The sequence below is a fragment of the Solea solea genome, chromosome 21 (assembly GCF_958295425.1).
Source record: "Solea solea chromosome 21, fSolSol10.1, whole genome shotgun sequence".
NCBI classification, from domain to species: Eukaryota; Metazoa; Chordata; class Actinopteri; order Pleuronectiformes; family Soleidae; genus Solea; species Solea solea.
The window spans coordinates 7,231,577-7,252,885 of NC_081154.1; the positions used below are offsets into that span (position 1 = coordinate 7,231,577).

The 21,309-nt window shown below is 41.2% G+C and overlaps 1 protein-coding gene across 4 annotated transcripts; it reads left to right on the top strand.

The window, feature by feature from the left end:
• The first annotated feature begins 2,766 nt into the window (after positions 1-2,766).
• atp6v0a1b (ATPase H+ transporting V0 subunit a1b) lies at positions 2,767-20,639 on the top strand. Of its 4 annotated transcripts, none has more exons than XM_058621253.1 (22): positions 2,767-2,845; positions 3,691-3,847; positions 3,944-4,022; positions 4,116-4,213; positions 4,332-4,460; positions 4,547-4,629; positions 4,848-4,974; positions 5,082-5,164; positions 5,585-5,678; positions 6,446-6,658; positions 7,137-7,287; positions 7,693-7,832; positions 7,926-8,089; positions 8,872-8,962; positions 9,099-9,217; positions 9,316-9,532; positions 10,176-10,283; positions 10,968-11,168; positions 12,425-12,442; positions 14,127-14,244; positions 14,360-14,531; positions 19,731-20,639. In XM_058621253.1, the coding sequence occupies exons 2-22, from the start codon at positions 3,731-3,733 to the stop codon at positions 19,822-19,824; spliced, it is 2,616 nt and encodes an 871-aa protein (XP_058477236.1). In that variant the 5' UTR covers positions 2,767-2,845; positions 3,691-3,730; the 3' UTR covers positions 19,825-20,639. The 4 variants fall into 4 exon arrangements, with proteins under 4 accessions (XP_058477236.1, XP_058477238.1, XP_058477237.1 ...); XM_058621255.1 differs by having other exon boundaries at positions 11,061-11,168; XM_058621254.1 differs by lacking the exon at positions 12,425-12,442.
• The last annotated feature ends 670 nt before the right edge of the window (positions 20,640-21,309 follow it).

Consider the following 21,309-nt stretch of genomic DNA (forward strand, 5'->3'; position numbering starts at 1 on the left):
CAGGCACAGCAGAAGTAGGAATGTCAGGCAGGATCCGTTCCCATTTCTTTTCCCTTCTCCCTTCTATGTAGAAGAGTTTTATTAAAGGGAAGGCAGGGCCAAGTTTAAAATAGATAAGCCCTCCTCGGGTCTTGAGAAAAGGGCATAAAGAAGCTGACACTGGGAGCAAAATGATCTCTTGATGTGTAGTGTTGCTGAGAAGAAGTGTTCCATCATATTATTTACAGTAATGTAGGTGTAGTATTATGCTTCTCAAATGTAACTACCATGATCAAATCCAGATTCTGAGCAACAGAATTTGATCTCATAATCTCAGATTCTGATTCCAAAGCTTTCTACTGTGCTCTGTTAGGCTCCAAAATACTCAAAGTTGTTTTAAAAGATCAGGAAATTACCATGGCCACAAGATTGGTGTAGTGGTTGGCACTCTTGCCTTTGCAGCAAGAAGATCAGGGTTCGTATCCCGGTCGGAAAAAGGATGGCCTTTCTGCATGGAGTTTAGATGTTTTCCCCCGGTTTTCCTCCCACAGATTTGGGAATTAGCCAAATTGACCGTAGGTGTGACAGCGAATGGTTGATGGTCAGCTGGGATTGGCACAATGTCAGATCGGAAGGTCAAAGAAGGCAACAGACAGATTAAATAATATATAGTAAGTATAACTCTATCAGAGTGCGACAATATTTACCAATATTATTTAGTCTGAAATCATTGTAAATCTATGGTTGGATACCTTGTTTATTTTAATGTAGGCTACATTCATTAGTTGGAGGTGCACAGTGAAAGTCTTTAGTCAAGAGAGTCATTTTTGGATAAAGTCTTGACAAACTAATTTTCCATGGAAACCCATTTTCCAAAGTGCCTTCCATTCATTATGTTCAAAACTTTTATTCCATCATGCATCGCACTGACACTCTCTGCTCTACAGTCCTCTGCACAAGAAAAACACTCGGGGGGGTTGGTTGGGGGAAAAACAACAACAACATTTGGATGCACATGAGTTATGGAAACCACATGGCACCCCGGAATGAGGCAGAAAGCTATCTTTGAAAAGCCTGCCTCTAATTTATGTACATTAAGGGAGTTCCATGTCTCCAAAATCGCTGCCTGGCAGCCTCCCAGTGTCCTGGTTTAAACTCAGCCACCATGTGGAACTGAGAGGGCGTGAAACTCTGCTGTGGCTGTGTGCGAGAGGAAAATTTTCTACAGGATCTAGTTAGGACTGACTCAACACTTGGCCAGTTGTGGAGTGTTCCACCACATCTGGTAGACCTTAATCTGAGGATGTTTGGAGAACGGGCCTCATAGTAGCACTGAGTTTAAGGTGGTCCTCACAAGGGATTAGGTGTCGTAACTAAACAGACGCATGACAGTTCATCACAGTTATCTAACTACAGCTTAAAATAGTACAGACGGTCAAAAAAGTTAAAATAAGCAGAGGCTTACTACGCACACGAAAAATAACATATTTTCCGCTATGAAAAGTCCACCGGATAGTTCCCTGGCGTGCTCGAGTAAAGGGAAACGTGAGCGTAGAAGTCCTCTGTTTGTTATAATCTGCACTCTCACCATTAGATGTCACTAATTCTGACACACCGGATCTTTACCGCAAGAGTGTAGGATGGGATTATCTGTGATTTTTGTTGTAATACTCGACAGAGACATCGCCACAGAGGCGGTCAGGTAGTTTCAGAAGCTGCCTGGAAAAAAACAGCTCCAGGGGTGAATAAAAATTAATGAAAAAAAATATGAATGTTGGCCAAATAAAGGGTAATTAATGTACAATGTAGAAAGTGTGGGTAGAAAATGCATATGCAACTAAGTTGAACAATGGGCTTTTGAGTTGCCGGTGGTCTCCACACTCGCCTTGAGTTCAAAACTGAGACTCACCCACTCGTCCTCAGAAAGTGTAAACAGTGAACTCAGGAGGCCTGTGGCAGAAAAAGAGAGTGAATGACGTCGTGAAAAAAACAACAGCTACAGGCATGAAACTGTTCTTGAAAAATTAAAAGAGGACAGCACATCTATTATACAGTATGTTCACCAAGAGAGATCATGTTATGTTTGTGACACAACCTAAATTTAATCTACTACACAGAAGTGCCTTTGTATAATGGGAGAATAACTTTTAACACAAAAAACATATGTGGTTGTAGCCTTAGATTAAGACTTCTATAAAAACTTAAGGCATGTGCACAGACTGCATTCATTTCACATTTTAAAGCAGAAGCTTATGATACAAACAAAAGAGACATGCAGATTCTCACGCACTGGACCTAAAAATATGATGTTAATTGTGAAGCTTTCATTATTCCCATTAACAATTGTGTTGTAAATAAAACTAAAACTCTAATTTTGCACTTCTTGTGCCAAATAATACAGGTTTATGACAACAAATGTCTGACTGTGTGTTCTTATGATATATACATATATATTTATATATCTATGTACTTACCTGGTAATGACGTTGGTGTGAAGTTCCACTTCATGACGGCTCTTAATCTTTTAAATCCTGAATCAATGAGGTAAAGTTAACAGACGTTACAACACTTATCCGGTTAAGATTTTCAAAGTAAAACAACAATGACAACATTATCAGTACAACTTTGTGCAATGGGGAAAAAATACTTTTGGGCTATTAATAATATTGTAAATTTAAAATATGTTAGAATAAATGTGGCTGTCGGAGTCAAGCTACATAAGGACAAGACGTCCGTTAAGTAAATACACTAGACTTTTATTTTGAAATAATGTCCTACTCTTTATGGCTGTGTCTAACTTGACGCACCGTTCTGGATCACAGCATCCACCGTCATCTAAGGGTTAGAGAGGCGAGAGGAGGCTGAGGTGAGTAAATTCATGTTTTTTATTTTAAAATAATAATTTAATGTTATAAACGTATGACAGACACACGTGCGTGTGTGGAATTTATGAACCAGTATATAGACATCATATTTTGGCGTGTGGGATGCGAGGACGATGATGATGATGAGGATTGGGAGGATAATTTGACATTTCTCCTTATTAGATGATAATAATAATGTGTATTTTGGTCACATGAACCGTGTCGTTGTCGTATTGTAACATATTTCTACGGTCAGAACCTGTTTTTTTATGATCGTGAGAGACGCCGGATCCTTATTTTCATGTTGCGCTTGTACTGCGCGCGCAGTGTTCGTGTTTGACGAGGCCAAACATTAAAACACCGCTAATATCCGGTTACATATGATTATTTAGTAGTTAGTGGCTTCATGTCACTCTGCACTGGGTGATGTAGAGGAGGTGACAGCTGATCACAGTGAGCTGCAGGCCGGAATCAGCAGCAGCATCATGGCGTCCTTGAGCAATGAAGGACACTGATGCAGTACCAGCAGTGGAGGGAAGAGGAGGGAGGAGGAGGAGGAGGGAGGATGCTGCGACATCAGTGATGCTCAGCTCTGATTGGGGCTCTGAACACGCTTTATTCAATGCTGGCCACTGTATTAGGTACACAATTGGGATGAGCTGAAGTACAAGGGATGGCTCAAACCACTTTTTTTTTTTTTGATTGTGATATATCACAACTTTGTACTCCTACCAGTCCAAAACAGTATTTTACCTCTTCTTCCCTGACACCCCTCGGGAATGTGGCTATTACAACAAACACGCAACAAACACGCTCGAAAAAGCTCATGTATCTTCCTGTCCTGCAGCATCTGTTTGTTCTAGTTGAGGCGGAGTGTAGTCGTCATCATGGGGGAACTGTTCAGAAGTGAGGAGATGACGCTGGCACAGCTCTTTCTCCAGTCTGAGGCAGCGTACTGCTGCGTCAGCGAGCTGGGAGAACTGGGCATGGTCCAGTTCAGAGACGTAAGTGGACATCTTCTCAAGCTGTAGAGGGTTTTTTGTAAATGTAGCACCAGACACTATATTATTAATTACAACATTTTGTTTACCTTCTGGCAGCTGAATCCAGATGTAAATGTGTTCCAACGCAAGTTTGTGAATGAAGTGAGGAGGTGTGAGGAGATGGACAGAAAACTGAGTAAGTAATAAGACAGAGTGGGGAAAGACAACAATTTATTTAAAAAGATCACAATGTATAATAATTAAAATGAGGATTTCCTTTGCTGAACAGGGTTTGTGGAGAAGGAGATCAAAAAGGCCACCATCCCAACTGTGGACACAGGAGAAAATCCAGAGGTGCCTTTTCCCAGAGACATGATCGATCTAGAGGTAAACAATCATCATCAGTCACTTCAATTACACATTTTTTTTTAATGCCCATCGCAATTTTATATCCTCACGATCAAAGCGAATCCTCCTTAGTGTGTGGTGTTTTCTGTGACTGCAGGCCACCTTTGAGAAGCTGGAGAACGAACTGAAGGAGATCAACACCAACCAGGAAGCCCTGAAGAAGAACTTCCTGGAGCTGACGGAGCTTAAACACATCCTCCGCCGAACGCAGCAGTTCTTTGACGAGGTTCGCTCAGACACACACACACCACAGAGCAGAATCATGCACAGCATATGGAGTAAACAAGGGTTCTCTAATTCTCTCTTGGACAGATGGAGGATCCAAACCTGCTAGAAGAGTCATCGGCACTGATGGAGGGCAATGAGGGAGGCCGTGGCGCCCCGCTCAGACTGGGGTAAAGCCTGAGGGCTTCATTGCACTGTAGTCTTTAATAAACACAATTTGTTGGTTTAGAAAATATAAAATGACAGGAATTGTAATATGTAAAGGCAAAACTGACTTTTGGAAGTGCAGATGTTCGTCAACATGTTCTTGACTATAGAAAAAAACAGCGTTAATCACAAGATGGCTTTGACTAATCACGTGTCTGATTGTGATGACAACTCCGTGCAGGTTTGTCGCCGGCGTGATCGGCAGGGAGAGGATTCCCACCTTTGAGAGGATGCTGTGGAGGGTGTGTCGTGGTAACGTTTTCCTAAGGAAGGCGGAGATTGAGGACCCTCTGGAGGATCCCGCCACGGTCAGCGCACAAATAAATGAAACACGATAACCCTGATATAAAATATGCAAAGCAGCAGCAGACGTAAACAGAGGACATTTATTTGGACATTCTCTTTGTTTAAACAGGGAGACCAGGTCCACAAGTCAGTTTTCATCATCTTCTTCCAAGGTGACCAGCTGAAGAACAGGGTGAAGAAGATCTGTGAGGGGTGAGTGTCTCATACAGTGTGGAGCTATTTCTTCTCCTTCCCTTTTAAAAACATTTAAAAGCCCCTGGTTTGAATGAAGACTTCACGTTATCCTGTTTTTCTGTTGTGATATTTTTGATCTATGGTTTGTTTTATATTGGATATTATTGTTTTTTTATTGGTGTGAGTATAATTCGGGTCACAAGCTCTCGTATTTGCTACACTAATGTACTTGATTATGTTATATAATGCATTAAGTCAAAGAAATAAATGTGAATTATGCTTAGAGACATGTTTAATAAGAGTGAATTCAATTACTTTCTCTTACAAAACTACAGGTAATGGCACTGATTCCTGATGCTTGACTTTGTATGTCAGTGCAGGATTAGTCAGGATCATGTGTGTGGAGAGCAGACTCTGACTGTGGTTGCATTTGTCCAGGTTCCGTGCCTCTCTGTACCCGTGTCCAGAGACCCCACAGGAGAGAAAGGAGATGCTGGCCGGAGTCAACAGTCGTATTGATGACCTCCAGATGGTACGCTTACATCAATAATCAATAATAAGCATGTGTGACATAAGCTGAAATAACAACTTGAATTAAAGCCTGCTTATTGTTTAAGTCACATTGACTGCCGTTTATTTTTTATTTTTTATTGATTTAATAATTCTCTCGAGCCGTCTTTGTAGCCTTTGTTACGCTGCTGCCTATGAAACAACAAGAAATTAATTTAACTCTGCTCAACAGGATGTTTGTGTCCAGGCGCCTGCTCAGTTTTCTTTGATAAAATTATTTATTTCCAATCCGATTACAAAAGCCTTCGCAGGGTAGGTGGGGCGGGTATTTTTGTGTGTGTGGGCATTGCCTCTTATCTGTGAAAGACCTTTGTCCTGTCCTCATAATGTTTGGGTTCCCCATGTTTTGCCCTTATTAAGCCTGGAAAAATCCTTGGCTCTCCCTGCTTGAGAAGTCTCACACTGCCAACCTCATACAATGTCTTTGACGCTGTTAGACACAATAGAGCATTTTACTCAGGATTACAGAGAAAATAGAAGCATGTGCGTAAACAAGGACCGAGTCTTGGAGCCACTGCAGTGAGATCATTGAAATGACGTAGAAATAATGCGCAGACAAAGAAAGTAAACAACTGCAGCTTTCAACTCGAGGTGAGGTCAGAATACATATACAGTAAAGAAGTTAATCTACCAGCTCCAAATGACTCTCTATGTGTTTCTCAGTATAGAATAGGTTCCAAACGTTCAATGATGACTGATTCACATTCTCAAACAAACCTGCCTGTGTAGGTGCTGAACCAAACAGAAGACCACCGCCAGCGAGTGCTGCAGGCCGCCTCCAAGACCATGCGTGTTTGGTTCATCAAGGTGAGAAAGATGAAGGCCATTTACCACACGCTCAACCTCTGCAACATCGACGTCACTCAGAAGTGTCTGATCGCTGAGGTGTGGTGTCCCGTCTCGGACCTGGACTCCATCCAGTTTGCCCTGCGCAGAGGGACGGTGAGTTATCCTCTGTTTGTTTGTTTACATCTGTTTCTCTCTCTCTTATTTTGGCAGGGCTTTCTTCCAGCTGCTCTTTCCTGGCGCTGCTTCCTGTTATTGTGACATGTCATTTCGCACTCATACGTTGTGACACATTTCATGCTGCACAAAGTGTGCCGCTGATAGAACAGGAGACATCTGATGATACACAGTACACTGCACTTCACTGAAAGGATTCACAGTTATATAGAAACAGCATCTTTATATACTGAGTGGCCATTGTTTTCGACTCCGATAGGGAAAGCTGGTTAACATAGCTAAATGACCTTTGCCCTCTGTGGTCCTTTTTCAACACTTGGCTCCGGCTCACTGACAGCATTGTTCCTGTAGTTTCAAAAAGAATAATGCAAGTCAACATTGTGTCACAAATGCGGTGACAGCAACTGACAAGTCAGGAAGTGACCTCAGTGGCTCATGCAAATTTATTGTTTGACAGGAGAGGAGTGGCTCGACGGTGCCATCTATCCTCAACAGGATGCAGACCAAGCAGACTCCGCCCACCTTCAACAAGACCAACAAGTTCACGTCTGGCTTCCAGAACATCGTTGATGCCTATGGCATCGGGAACTACCGGGAGATCAATCCAGGTCATACAGGAGTTTCATTGTCATCATCAGTCACACACAACCTCTGTGTGTGATTAAATCACGATCCTTATGACACATTGTGTCGTCGGCTCCAATTTTCTCTACATGTTTGATTTCATTACAACACTTCTAGACATTTCTTTCTTTGAGGCAACAATAACTAAATCTTTAATGTATTGTTTTGAGGTTTTATTGTCGGGACAATATTGAACCTAAAATGGTAATTTGATACACATTTTGGCTTTAAGAAATAATTTTGCAGCGGGTCGTATTGCAATTTTGATAAAAATTTATGATGATAAAAGATTTAATCGCAGTCTGTACATTTAACAAAGCCACTGCTCATCCTCCAATGTTTAAGCCTTGTTGTGTAACAGCTGCGTCTTGTTGTATTGGCCATTGCAGCTCCCTACACCATCATTACTTTCCCGTTCCTGTTTGCCGTCATGTTTGGCGACATGGGTCACGGTGCGCTGATGACCTGCGCTGCCCTCTACCTGGTCATCAGAGAGAGTCGCCTCCTTGCCCAGAAGAGTGACAATGAGGTACAGTTAGACCTACACAGGTAAATATTATGATGAAATAATGATCCATTCTATTCCGCATTAAACGCGTGAATCTGTCGTGCGTCTCTGCAGATGTTTAACATGGTTTTCGCTGGCCGCTACATCATCCTTCTGATGGGGATCTTCTCCATCTACACTGGCATCATTTACAACGACTGCTTCTCCAAGTCTCTGAATATGTTTGGCTCAGGATGGAGCGTCAGACCCATGTTTGGAGCCAAAGGAGCTAACTGGACGTAAGCCAGACCACTCTTGACCTTGAACTGACACTGTCTGACACGAGTCGACCACATCCTAAGTTTTAACGATGAATGAATGAATGAATTGGATCACTGTGCGTTGTTGTCTATGACATGCTGGATCTTGAGCGAGGTAATTGATGTCTCCAGGCGAGTGGTTTTTTAATTTCGTTGCAGCTATTGACGCAGTTTTATAAACAAAAAAAAACGAGTCGAGATGTCAATGATGAAAAAGAGTAGCAGCCCATTTATTTAAAACAAACAAAAAGACTATACATCTGTTTGAAATGTTTCATTCTTTAATCTGTGAACTTAAGTTTTAAAAGAAAAATGACTGTGAAGGTGATCTAGTTTCAGAGCTCTGACTGTTGTTATGAACATCCTCTAGAATCTATGTCCAGACTTCACTTTACAGGGTTTTAGTATAAAAACAGCTTTGAAACCATTTAACCTCCTCATCTTCACTTCTGACTGACTGGTGGGAAGTTCCATGCATTTAACCTCTGAGGGTCATTGCCTATATTTAGAGTTGTGTTACACATGCAGGTCATTGACACACATCAACAGCCATTCACACCTTGACTCAGGGAATCCCAGTGACCTGAAAGAATGCAGAGTCATGTGATCGGCATGTTTAAACGACTCTATCACGACTCTCAAGATGGGTAATAAGAAGAACTGTGTGGATGGTTTAACTGTCGTTGGAGCAGAAATGTTTCACTGAGTCTGAATCATTTCAGTAACATTCCTTCTTTTCCCCCCTTCCTTATCTGTCCTAGACTTGAGACTCTTGATGGAAATGCAGTTCTTCAGTTGGACCCAGCTGTCCCAGGAGTCTTCGGCGGGCCTTATCCACTCGGAATCGACCCGGTATACCTTGGCTGGAACAGATCCTAACATCAGTGAATGTGTCCTTGTAAAGTTGTTGAATGGGTAGACTTGGGCAGCAGATGTTGAAGGGCAAATAATCCACGTGGGGTTTGACTCTGATGTTTGGTCCCTGCAGATCTGGAACGTCGCTTCCAACAAGCTGACGTTCCTCAACTCCTTCAAGATGAAGATGTCTGTGATCCTGGGCGTCATCCACATGCTGTTTGGAGTGTCTCTCAGTCTCTTCAACCACCTGTGAGTCGCTGTTGTTTCGTTAGGAGGTATTTCTGAGTGAGTATAGTGTTCAAAATGTGCCTTGGTTGTATTGTTTAATGTTCCTCTCTGCACTGCAGGTACTTCAAGAAGCCGCTGAACATCTTCCTGGGCTTCATCCCAGAGATCGTCTTCATGTTCACCCTCTTCGGCTACCTTGTCCTGCTGGTCTTCTACAAGTGGACAGCTTATGATGCCACCACCTCTAAAGATGCTCCAAGCCTGCTCATCCACTTTATCAACATGTGTCTTTTCAACTATAATGATCCCAGCAGCAAGCCCCTGTACAGGGGACAGGTGCTCCCTTACCCATCCACCCCTCTGCTTCTCCCAGCTTCCTGTCCCTCCTTCTCTGACACTAAGAGAGTAGTCATCGCTAATAAGTCTGTGTGATAGTACAGACTTATATAACTTTATTTTCTTACAAAACTCAAATATCTAGGGAATGTTTTCCACTTTTTATTGTTTCTATCAAGATTTCTTTTTCCCACGTGTGACGCAATAACGACAATTAGAGAAGAGTGAAGAGGGAAAGTCAGCCAAAGGGTGGCTTATCCCACATCGGCTCAGTCTTACATCAACATTTGCTGAAGTTAGTGGTAATGACCTGCTACTTTTGCCAGATCGACTCAAAGGTTGAAATGGGAACATTCTCACAACAACGTCTGCTCTTCTTCAGAAAGAGGTTAGAGTTCATAATTAATGAGTCGGCCTTCAATCTTTATTTATGCTGTTATTTGATTAAATGAGCAAATAACAAGTACTTTCTGAAACCTTAGCTTGTATTTTTGTAGATCAGTTCCAAAACAAAAAAAAAATCCCCTTTTGTGGTTTCTCTGTAGGGAGAGGAAGGACTGATCCAGGCCTGCTGATTTCTTCTTATCTCTGCCTCACATCGCCAAAAAACCCTTTGTTAACCTCTCTCTGTTTGCATCCTTAGATGGGGATCCAGATTTTGTTGGTGCTGATTGCCCTTGCATGTGTACCCTGTATGCTGGTTGTGAAAACTCTGGTGCTTCGGCGTCAGCACTTGTGGAAGAAGCACCTGGTATGTGGATCTGACCCCACCCATGACCTTAATGCCACCTGTTATTTTTTTGATGTGCAACATTTATAACCTTTGATATAATCTTTCCCCCCCCACAATCTTATTCTGCCATTCATTTCAATGCACATTGTACTGTGTAATGTGGTTGGTTGTGTGGTCATGAATAATGCTTAAAGCCTGCCTTGGAAACGCTGATATTTTGGTGGGAAATTGGCAAAAAAAATACATATTGAGGACACCCAACAGTGTGTGAAGTGGCATTTCAGTTGTTATGTATCCAACATTTACTTGAATTTAACCAGGGAATATAACAGCCTGTTGCTCTATGTTATTTAAAACCTCAAAGAAGTGCAGTCTCATCAGCATGGAGACGAGTTTAGCTAATTAATGGTTATGTGAATAAGAATCGTTTACTGATTATTGGCATTTATAACTTATAACTTGCCCTACATTAGTTAATATTATTTACAAAGTATATCAGATACTATCTACATCTGAGGGTTGATTTTAGTTGTCTTTCACATTATCGTAACTGTTGGATATGTAACATTACGGGAAGAAAGTCATCATTCACTGCACTGGGTGTTCCATTTTATGAGAAGAAACGGGAGCAAATTAAAAAGAAAGCGTTGAACCAAAGGCTTGCTTTAAGCTAGACACAGCTCTTGTGGCTTTTGTATCTAGTCCCAGAAGAGGGAAGAAACCCCTGCAGAGAATCTAGAGCAGTCTTTAGAGCAAACAGGCGTGTCCTCATCATGCACCGGACTCACCCAACAGGGCACGCAGAAGTTCGGAGCTGTCCGGGTGGGTAACGGGCCAACGGAGGACGAGGCTGGCATCATGGACCACGACCACCTCTCCCAGCACTCGGAGGAAGGAGAAGAGGTGAGACCGTTTAAAATCAAAAGGTTTCATTTGTAAAGTTATGTTATCTTCTGGCCCCCACTTTTATTTGCTTTTTGAAGTTTTTAGTCGTAAAACCATCATAAAGTAAGAGACAAGAAAAGACACCATGAATTTTAAACATGGGTGTGGTTTGATGCAGGATTAGACACACAAACAATAGATTCAATGTCTAATTTGCACATTTTTCCTCACTTGTAGGTTAATAGTTTAGAGGCACAGTAAAGGACCCTCATGTTTATTCCTAAATTATTGTTAAATAGTTAATTTTTTAAACCTTTTAAGTGTAAACATTCTTAAAAATGCATTGTTTTGTTGTTTCAAAACAAAGACATGCGAGGAAATATTCACATTTATTATTATCACATTTAATAAACTACTTAAACCTTTAAAAAAAGATCAAATGAAATTTGCACTAGGTACCAATTAAAAGAGTTTCATTTGACTTTACCTCATTTTGTGGCACTGCAGTCACATGTACTCGGGCTCACTGACAAACATGTCGTCTCATTCAACAGCAATCACATTAGTTTAATTAGGGTCAAAAGTTTACCTCAGTTTACAGACTAAACCGAGGTTTAAAACAACAACAAAATAATCGTAATTTCAACTTGTCTGTCTTATCCTGTTCACCAGCTCACTGTTGTTTATTGAGTGCAGTGTTTCCTGGGTATTACAGAGAGATAGAGGCGGGGGTGATGTGGGCACAAGAGGGGAAAGAAGGGAGGTAGGGCTGGTGTGAACCGGAGCTGATAAGAGATGGACTTTCCATTTCAGAAACATAAACAGAGAAATGGTTGTCATGAGAAGCAGCAAGTCGAATTTCTGAATTATGGAAAACACGATCTTTGCCTCGGAGGTTTGGCGTCTCACGGTTACGCTGAATAATAAATGTCTTGACTGTGTACGTTTGGGGGAACACATTGCATCACTGCGACTTCATTTCGTCGTCGTCAGTCAGTTCATTCAATGTGTAAAACAATTCCATTCAGACATAAATGATCAGAGAGCAGCGAGAGTGTCGTGTGATTTGCTGAAAGGTGTGATTGACGCAAATCAGTCACTGTCCATTTCTCGTTTGATGTCATGTTGGATTACGTTTGACAGTAAATGAATCCAGAGGCCAACCACCTGTTACAAGTGCAAAATAATGAACCAAAAGTAGGATGGGACATCTGGGTCTAATGCAGTACTTGTAGAATTCTGTTACTAATCTTGGGACTTTGTTTACTTTCAAGCACGCAGAGGAAGAGCCGGTAAGAGTCTCAGTTTGGTGTCGCCTCGGCATGTCTGGATGCTGTCTGTCTGTGCCTGTAGACGCCAAGAAAAGTGGTCGTCTCTCTGTCTTTGAACTCTGATCTGTCCTTATCAGAATCATAAAGAGATGGCTACACCATGCAGAACTTGTAAATGCAGGGTCACTTCAGTGTATGTTGACAAAAAGAGGACAGACGACATCTGGTCCAGACAAGCTGATATATATATATATATATATCTAAAGGGAGTATATCTATGTCCCTGCAGTGACTTTTCACATCTTACCTCTCTGACTTATCACCATCACCTTCAGATTTTGTCCATCTGAGCAAAGTATCCAACTTGTTTTGGCTGTCACCCTTATCTTTCTGATGTATAAACTTGAGGAAACCCTCCCTCTTTGTACATGATACAGTACATGTATGTTTCTGGAATATTTGGTCACAACATTCCTCAGAGTCGTCGCTCTCGCCTCCGTCCCTTTTGCCATTACAGCATAGTTAGCGAGTGTTGTTTTCATTAGCCTGAGTCAGAGACCCCTTTGAGTGGGAACAATGAGCGCCGCTTCCGTGAACTCTGTTTCACAAGTGCAAGGACAAAAGAGAAGCATGGAAAGAGGAAACCAGAGCAGCGCCAAGCCAAACCCAACAAGAGCGACGCAGAGCCAATGGAGTCCAATGTTCCAGCTCACCTCGTACAGGAAAGGCCTGTCTTGGTCTGGAGTGTGGAGAGAACGGAGAAACTCTGTTGGCTTTACAATACACAAACAAGTCCCTGTGCTGTGATCCTGCTGAGGGGGGAAAAAAGAAGAAGAAACAAACCCAAACAAGCCAGAAATCTTTGCTCTTTGTTTTCTGCCTGAGACTCAGCCAGGAATCGAGGGTCAAAGAAGTCTTTATTTAAGACAATACCATGAGTTCCATTTCAAGTCATTTCCACCGTTCATCCCATATTTACAGTAGAGTTGTTATCATTGGCTGGGCGGAGCTTTTCTTGCACAGTGCATTGTACATCGTGACAAACAGATGGTACGGGTCTGATGGATGGATGGATGGATGTTCCCTTGAGCAAGTCACTTCCTCACCAGTATCTTGACTATGGGACTGTGAAGGGCATTAAACTGCCTGCTCTTGTAATAAGATGCCTGTTCAAGCGTACAAGGTCTTAGGATTATGTTTGAAAGCCATTTCCTGCAGGAAATTTAAGTTTGTAAACCACTCACACCCCACTACCAAAGTCCATAGAGAAAATCAGCAATTTTACATCAAGACACAGGAGTTGTTCATGCACTGCTGCCTCTTTTCAGTAAATTCATCTGTTATCTTGACATTTACCTTAATGACACAAACCTGGCGCAAGAGTAGACCAACAGCTCCAGTACTCCTGTGTGCTAAAAACACAACATTTCTCTCTGGATTTTGGTGAGGGAGTAAGTGGCCATTCAGTATTGTAACATATGTGTACATATGTGTATGTATATATATATATATTTATATATATATATATATATATATATATATATATATATATATATATATATATATATATATATATAATATAATATGTATTGTACTGTATACTGTTTATATGTCATGTAGGATGACTTACACTAAAAGTGCTAGGCAAAAAAGACATGCACAAACATGTTAACTAGATTCACCGCGCTTGTTTTTCCCACCACAGTTTGATTTTGGTGATGTAGCTGTCCACCAGGCCATCCATACTATAGAATACTGCCTGGGTTGCATCTCCAACACGGCTTCCTATCTGCGCCTGTGGGCCCTCAGTCTGGCTCATGCACGTGAGTAAAATGTTATTAAGACAGTTGAAGTTGAAGACAATATTTGTTTGCTGTACAAAGTGCAGTCCATTCATGGCGTGTTATAATCTTGTGTAATTATTGTGTGTGTGTGCAGAGCTATCAGAGGTGCTATGGTCCATGGTCATGCACCTGGGCCTGTCGACCCGGAGCGGTGGCGGCTTCTTTGGCTTGACCATCATCTTCTCTGCCTTTGCCACCCTCACTGTCGCCATCCTGCTCATCATGGAGGGGCTGTCGGCGTTCCTGCATGCCCTGCGTCTTCACTGGTTAGACACACACACACACACACACACACATAATATGACAGCACACATGTAGCAGTACAGTACAGACAGTACAGTACAGTTCAGTACAGTACCGAGCATAATAAACATTAAAAATCCTCCTACACGTTGGATTCCACATTGATTGAAAACACGCTATGAGATTTTGCTCCTCACCTCTTGAACCAGGTTTCTCTGGCAGGGTTTTCTGATGCTGTTGCTCACTTTTTATCTTCACAACATAAAACATTCCTCAGCCAAAGTGGTTTACACACACACACATCACTGGCTAATCTCATCCTCACACCCAGATCCGGCGCCTCCTAGCACCACCACCGGCGCAAAGTGCTCCAACACGCAGGGAAACCAAACCAAACACATGAAGTGTAGACAAGTCATGGATCCCTCAGATAGAGCCATGCATTATTAAAGATAAATCATACTGTATTTGTTAACAGGCAGTGGGAGCTTATAGGAGATAATGACCGTCATCATCTATCAATTTAAAATATACATTTCGGTACAGGTAATCTGAGATGTACACACAGATTAGGAGGTGTAGTGACGTGGATGGATGATGAATAAGGATTAAGTCAAATAAAAAGCATGTTTGGTTACTCGCTGTATGAAATTGATATTCAGAAATGAATGTTGAACTAAAGGAATGACGTCGTTTTGGTCTCCTGTGTGTAATTTATGACGCATTCAGTGTCAGTAACCATCAATAATCTGAGGCAAATGAGATTACATGAAGTGGATTTTTGATTGACGGGCCATTTACTTTATGTACTATATGAAGTGAAACCAAGAAGTTTATTTGATTTAATCCTTCAGGCCTGGCTCCTGCTCACGCAGAGCTTCAGGTGTTTTTGTTGGGCAGAGATTCAGATTATTGCTAATGTCAGATCACCGTTGTTCTTCACTGTATATAATCCTACGTGTCTCACACGTGTACCAGCTGTTGCACACGAGCAGGTCAAACAGTGCAAAGCTTTTTAAGCAGACCAGCCTGTTATTTGTGGAAGCAGGTGGAATCAGCTTCGCTCAACCTGACTCTTCATTAGCACATTCAATATAGACCGGGGTTTGTTTGACTTCAGGCCAAACAACACATTTTTGTTTAGATATCAGCAGCTGCAAGGTTTTTTTTTGTTGTTTTTTTTAAAGTTCAGCGGCAACGATAAGAGCTCTCTCTCTTAACACGATCCCGATAGCAAACATCTGTGAAGCTGTGCAAATATCTTTGAAATGTATTTGCTGGATAAACCTGAAGAAAAGGTTACACATGGAGCACACATGCACATATTTTATTCAAAGAAAAGCCTGGTATGTACAAACAGGGCACAGGAAAGGCATGTGGGTACTCTAAAGCAAGATGTTTTACGCTTTGGTTAAGTTACATTTATATACGTGATGCGGTTTATTTTCATTTTAAGTCAGTGTTAACTCACAACCACAGCACTGATTTATATTTCTGCTGATAAGTAACAAAGTAAGTCTGGAATTCAAATGCCGTAGAGGAGGTGGCATTCTAACATGTGGCTTGAATCCAAATGTCACATGGTGTTAGGAAGTGGTTTGGACAAAAATGGAAGCTGTGATTGTAATAAGTAATTTGTCCATTTACCTTTTGAATTTTGGAACATGTTCTTTCAACGTGTTCTTACAGGATCATGGCCAAACTTCTAATAGTGTTTTTTTTTTTTTTTTTTAAATAAAAGACATCTTCTTTTTAATGGAATGTAGGTGTGGACCAAACCATTCTCACTTGGACATAATGTGGTGTATCTGTTTCCTCTGACACAAAGAGCTTCATTGTTTCCAAAAAACTATTTAAAACACTTCTGTGTGTGTGTGTGATGACTTCAGAGGACATTACATTGACTTATCTCCTGGACACTTTACTCTAACCTGAACTATCACAATTAAATGCCTAACCCTTACCTTAACCTAAACTGAATGCTAACTCTGATACTAAAACCAGGTCTTAATCCCCCAAAAAGCCCTTTAAAGATGTGAGGACCAGCCAAAATGTCCTCACCCTAGGACCAGGATTGAGGAGGAACCTTCATCAGTGACTGTGAACGTGTCCACCTCAGCTGTGAAGACACCAGCAAAGTGTCTCTACGCACTGTTGGTTTTGTTTTTTCACATAAATGTGATATTGGTGTCAGCTTCAACACCGAGTAGCACAGAAATGTGTCCACATCAGGCGGAGAAGGAACTTAAATTTGAATAATGAAGATAAAATGACATTAATAGAGAGTGACAGCGGAGGCTGTAGAGGCGGGGCTGGGACGGGATTGAGCTAAACCACACAACACCATCAAAACAATGATAATTCTATATTATATTCCTATTTGCGTTATTTTAGATTCTGATTTCAAGATGAAAACGACTAATTGGAGAATGTGTGTGATTCTGTCAGAGGTTTGGGTTACACAGGCAGCTCTGTTAGACTCCAGCGTGTGTCGCTGTGTGAATGTGAGGCACTTTATTACTAAAGCCGCTCTGCAGCACTGCGCCAAGGTTAAAAAAGAGTAGTGGGAGCATTTTTCACAGAGGTGAGTGAATGGAAATAGTCATGTTACAAGTAAACACAGTCCACAGTCCACTCTTCACACACACATGCTGATGAGTTATCTACACAAACACACACTCACACTCACACCACAGCAAGCCGAGCATAGAGTGTGTTGGGAACACGCTCGCTATGAGGCAGATGAGAGGATCTCTCATTTCTCTCCTCTTTTAAGTGTTGTCCTCTCGCACAGCTCCGGCAGGCCAAATATTTGCCACGGCCAGGAGACATTCCTGGGCACTCCCCTCTCTTCTGAGGCCAGGAACCAGCAGGAACTAAAAACCCTCCTAAATGAAGATGTCAGAGTGAGGAGGACTGTTGCAGAGAAGCCTCGGTGTTTGTCCTTCAGTCTGTTATCATAATTAGACCCACACATCATGTTGTTCAAACATCCCGTTTGAGAATTACTGTCAAAAAAACAAAACTTTAAAGAATTTAGATCAGTGGTTAGCAATTAGTGGCCCGTGGGCCAAAACTGGCCCGCCAGCATCCGTGTCTGGTCCGGCAGATGATTTAATAAACGTGATCTTAAATTATTTGCTTGTCTTCACAAAAAAATCAGAGCTTTTATTCTGAAAAAATATGAACTTACTCAAACAGATTCTGTTGTTGGAATTGACAGTTAACCTAAACTACATGTTTTGGTTGAAAAATACAAATAAAAACACTTAACAAGCGAAATGATGCACAATAAATATTACCAGTATGAGTAAGCTGGTGATTAAAGCCAACGTCCTCATTATTGTTGGTTTAAGACAGAAAACGTGGGTTTTTGTTTCAGACTGGAGACGTTTTAAGACACTTTGCCTGACGAAGAGACAACGTTTTGGCCCAAATATTCAATTGCTTACAAAAACAAATCGGCCCTCGACCACATTTACTTGCTGATCGCTGTTTTAGACGAGTGTTTTAGACACCTGATTCAATCGAGTGGGTTGTTGTTGTCAGGCTTTTTGCAGACCTTGAATTCAGACACAGCCCAAGTGAGTCAAAAAACCAGGCTGGAGGCTTCAGAGAATCACAACGAGAAATTTATGAGATTAATGGTGATTAAGAGATTAACGTTGATTAAGAGAGAGAAAGTCAGAGGTTTAATACGCCATGATGAAACGAATAGGAATGATGCCGAGTCTTGATGGGCTGATTGAAGTCAGGTGGGCAGATGAATGAGCAGGGAAGCCACGCCCAGACACACACACACAAACACAGAGGCAGGGAAAGAGGGAGAGAAGCTGCCAGGACTGTGACATTTCTTTACTCTTCCGTTTCTCAATTATTTAACCAAATGCCTGTAGGCGGTAGCTTTGTAAACTCTTCCAATGCAGGAAAACATAGTGTTTGCACACAATGCACAATTTTCTTTACTTTACGTGGTGTGCAATTCTCCTCCTGGATGACGTTTACTCAGAGAATGTGGTCTTGTAAAAAAAAAAAAAAAAGCTGCTTGTCGGGCACCCAAACACCGCTGGAGAGGGTTTACTCCATCCAAGCACGCGCTCTTGCAACTCGTCCAGTTCAGCTGCAAGTTTCCACTTTCCAGCTGTAAACATATCCTCGCACACTTGGCACGCTGGCTCGTCTTTTAACATTCATTTCTCTTTGGAAATTGCTGCAACACTGCTTTCTCAAATGATGGCTATGATAGGGACGACCTTGAATTATTGGGTCTTTCTATCGTATTATGTAATATCATGATATCATGGAGGAAAATTTGAGATTATTTCCCTATAGGGCACAGTACAGTGCTACAGTAGTAGTAGCATGGTCGGAAAAGTCTCACCAAACCTAAAAAATCTGTTGATTTCTTCAGTTTTCTCATTCATATCACATAACTATTGTGCTTTTCGCCACAAACCGCTCCAAACAATGACCACTCCGGTCACGTAAGGCCGTCTAAAATTGCAGATTTCCACCACTAGTTGTAGAAATATGTAAAATATTACACAGGTATGAAGAAGCTACCTCAGTAACAAGCAGGCTCAGAGTCTCATCTCCCAGGCAACACATGGAAACAACACTCATGTGTTTGCTGTGGTGAACCCGTGGCTCTGCGGTACATCCTGTACCAGTGTGAACCAGACAGATATGTTTCATTAAACTCTTTGTTATGCACTTCCAGGGGGTTCTTATCATCTTTATTTTTCATACACACTGGAGGAGAATCATTCCACTGTTGTGTGGGAGGATTTCACTTTGACTTACTTTAATGGAATGTGCCCTGCCTTCAGGTCATGATCACAGCTCCATGATTTTTTTTTTTTTTTTCATCCTACCATGGCATGTTCACCTTTCACCTGATGAGTGAATAAATACGTGAAATAGACACGTATTCGTTCAAAACGGTAGAAACATACATCCATTTTAAGCTGGCGTCTGCATGATCATTCATATTATCTGACAGGCATCAGGGAGCTTATCCAGGCTTGTGTCGACCCCCCCCCCCAGACATTATAGGATGCCCAGCTTTTCAGTTTGCGGACATGATGTACTTTAGTAATAGAGTAATATTCTTCAATTTACTGTGGGAAAACGTCATATTTAACGATGGATACTCAAGAATTTGATTGTTTTTGTAGTTGCTAATTAAAAATTGTGTTCCTTTTTGTCTTTGTTTCTCACAGGGTGGAGTTTCAGAACAAGTTCTACACAGGTCAGGGCTTCAAGTTTGTTCCCTTCTCCTTCGAGAGCATCCTGGAAGGACGATTCGACGAGTGAGATCTCAGACCACGAGCCTTCCTTCTCCCAGCATGAAGCTGCAGAATCTCCAACTGGGCCCTTTGTTTTGCGTGTGACTGTGTGTGTGTATATGAACCCATTTGTAGCCCTCTGACACCCTCTAGTGGTCATTTGTGAAACCTGTGTGTAAATTGCTGTGACGTCATTGTAATCCTCAAAAAGAGGCTTTTCCCCCCAAACAAAAAGAGTTATTATTCAGAAGATGCTATATCACGTGTCCTATTTTTTAAATGACCAAGGCATTTAAAACTATTAAAATAAAGATGAATTATCTATTTATTTATTTATTTACAACTCTTTATGTTTTTGGTCACAATTGTTGACAATTGTCAAAAAGTAACAGCTAAAGATCTCAGAATTGACCAAATATAATGTCCTCAAAATCTCAGTTCTTCATTTATCTACCATACAGTGTCTACAATGGCATGAAATCACATAAAAGCAGAGATGTAAAGACCAAAATGTGTTAACAAGGAATGTGATTCTCCTAAAGTTTGATGTGCATATCCAGAAAAAAAAATCAATCGCTGGTTTAACTGGATGTATTACACTCTGACCATGACGTAGTGTTGTGCTGTGACCTGTGGCCTCTCTCTGTGCACATTCAATATTGTGAAACACTTAAAGAACTGAATTGATGCATATAATGTCTGAAGGTCTAAAGTAAGTGTGATCAAAGTTGTCTCTCAAATAACTTAACATGGGCTGCCAAAATAAATAATGCAACTGATGTCGATTGGTGACATGGGTGGTAATGTGTTTGTCGTCTAAAATAAACGGATACTTGGGAGTAATTGTGTGTTCTACTATTTCTTACTTAAAAATCCAAATCATTTTGGATTTTATGTAGTTTCAAAGTGTTACTTTTTATTTTATTAATTTTCCACAAGCAATGGGGGAGTTCAAATGGGTCTACATCAGGGGTGTCAAACATACGGCCCGGGGGCCAGAACCAGCTCGCCAGAGGGTCCAATCTGGCCCACAGGATGAATTTGTTAAAATTTCACACTAATCTAAATGTAATGTCAAATGCTCCAGATACCCGTGACTAAATGTTTGTGCCTTTATAGATCCAGTGTGCTGTGTAAATAGTAAATTTAGGCATGATATTGTTAAAATTGCACTTATATTTCTCAAGAAACTTCATGTTTTGTAAAAATATCCTTCATTAAATGTAAAACAAAGGAGAAAAAACAAAGGAGTTCTTGTTGTTCATAGGTTATTATGCTATTATTTTACTATTTTTACTGGTCCGGCCCTCTTGAGATCAAATTGTGCTGTATGTGGCCCCTGAACAAAAATGAGTTTGACACCCCTGGTCTACATAGTTATGTGTTTTATTTCAAAGTAGGCCAACATGTGCCAGTGTTTTTTCAAAACAAAGCAGTAATGGAATGTCAACATTTTTCATACTGTACCTTTTAAATTTCATAAATCTAAATCTTATACTTTATTAATTCCGCT

Coding starts and splice junctions, on each gene's coding strand:
- atp6v0a1b (XM_058621253.1), top strand. CDS start 3,731: ATGGGGGAACTGTTCAGAAGTGAGGAGATGACGCTGGCACAGCTCTTT. Junction 5,679..6,445: donor GTATTGATGACCTCCAGATG/GTACGCTTACAT, acceptor CTGCCTGTGTAG/GTGCTGAACCAAACAGAAGA. Junction 8,963..9,098: donor ATCCACTCGGAATCGACCCG/GTATACCTTGGC, acceptor TGGTCCCTGCAG/ATCTGGAACGTCGCTTCCAA.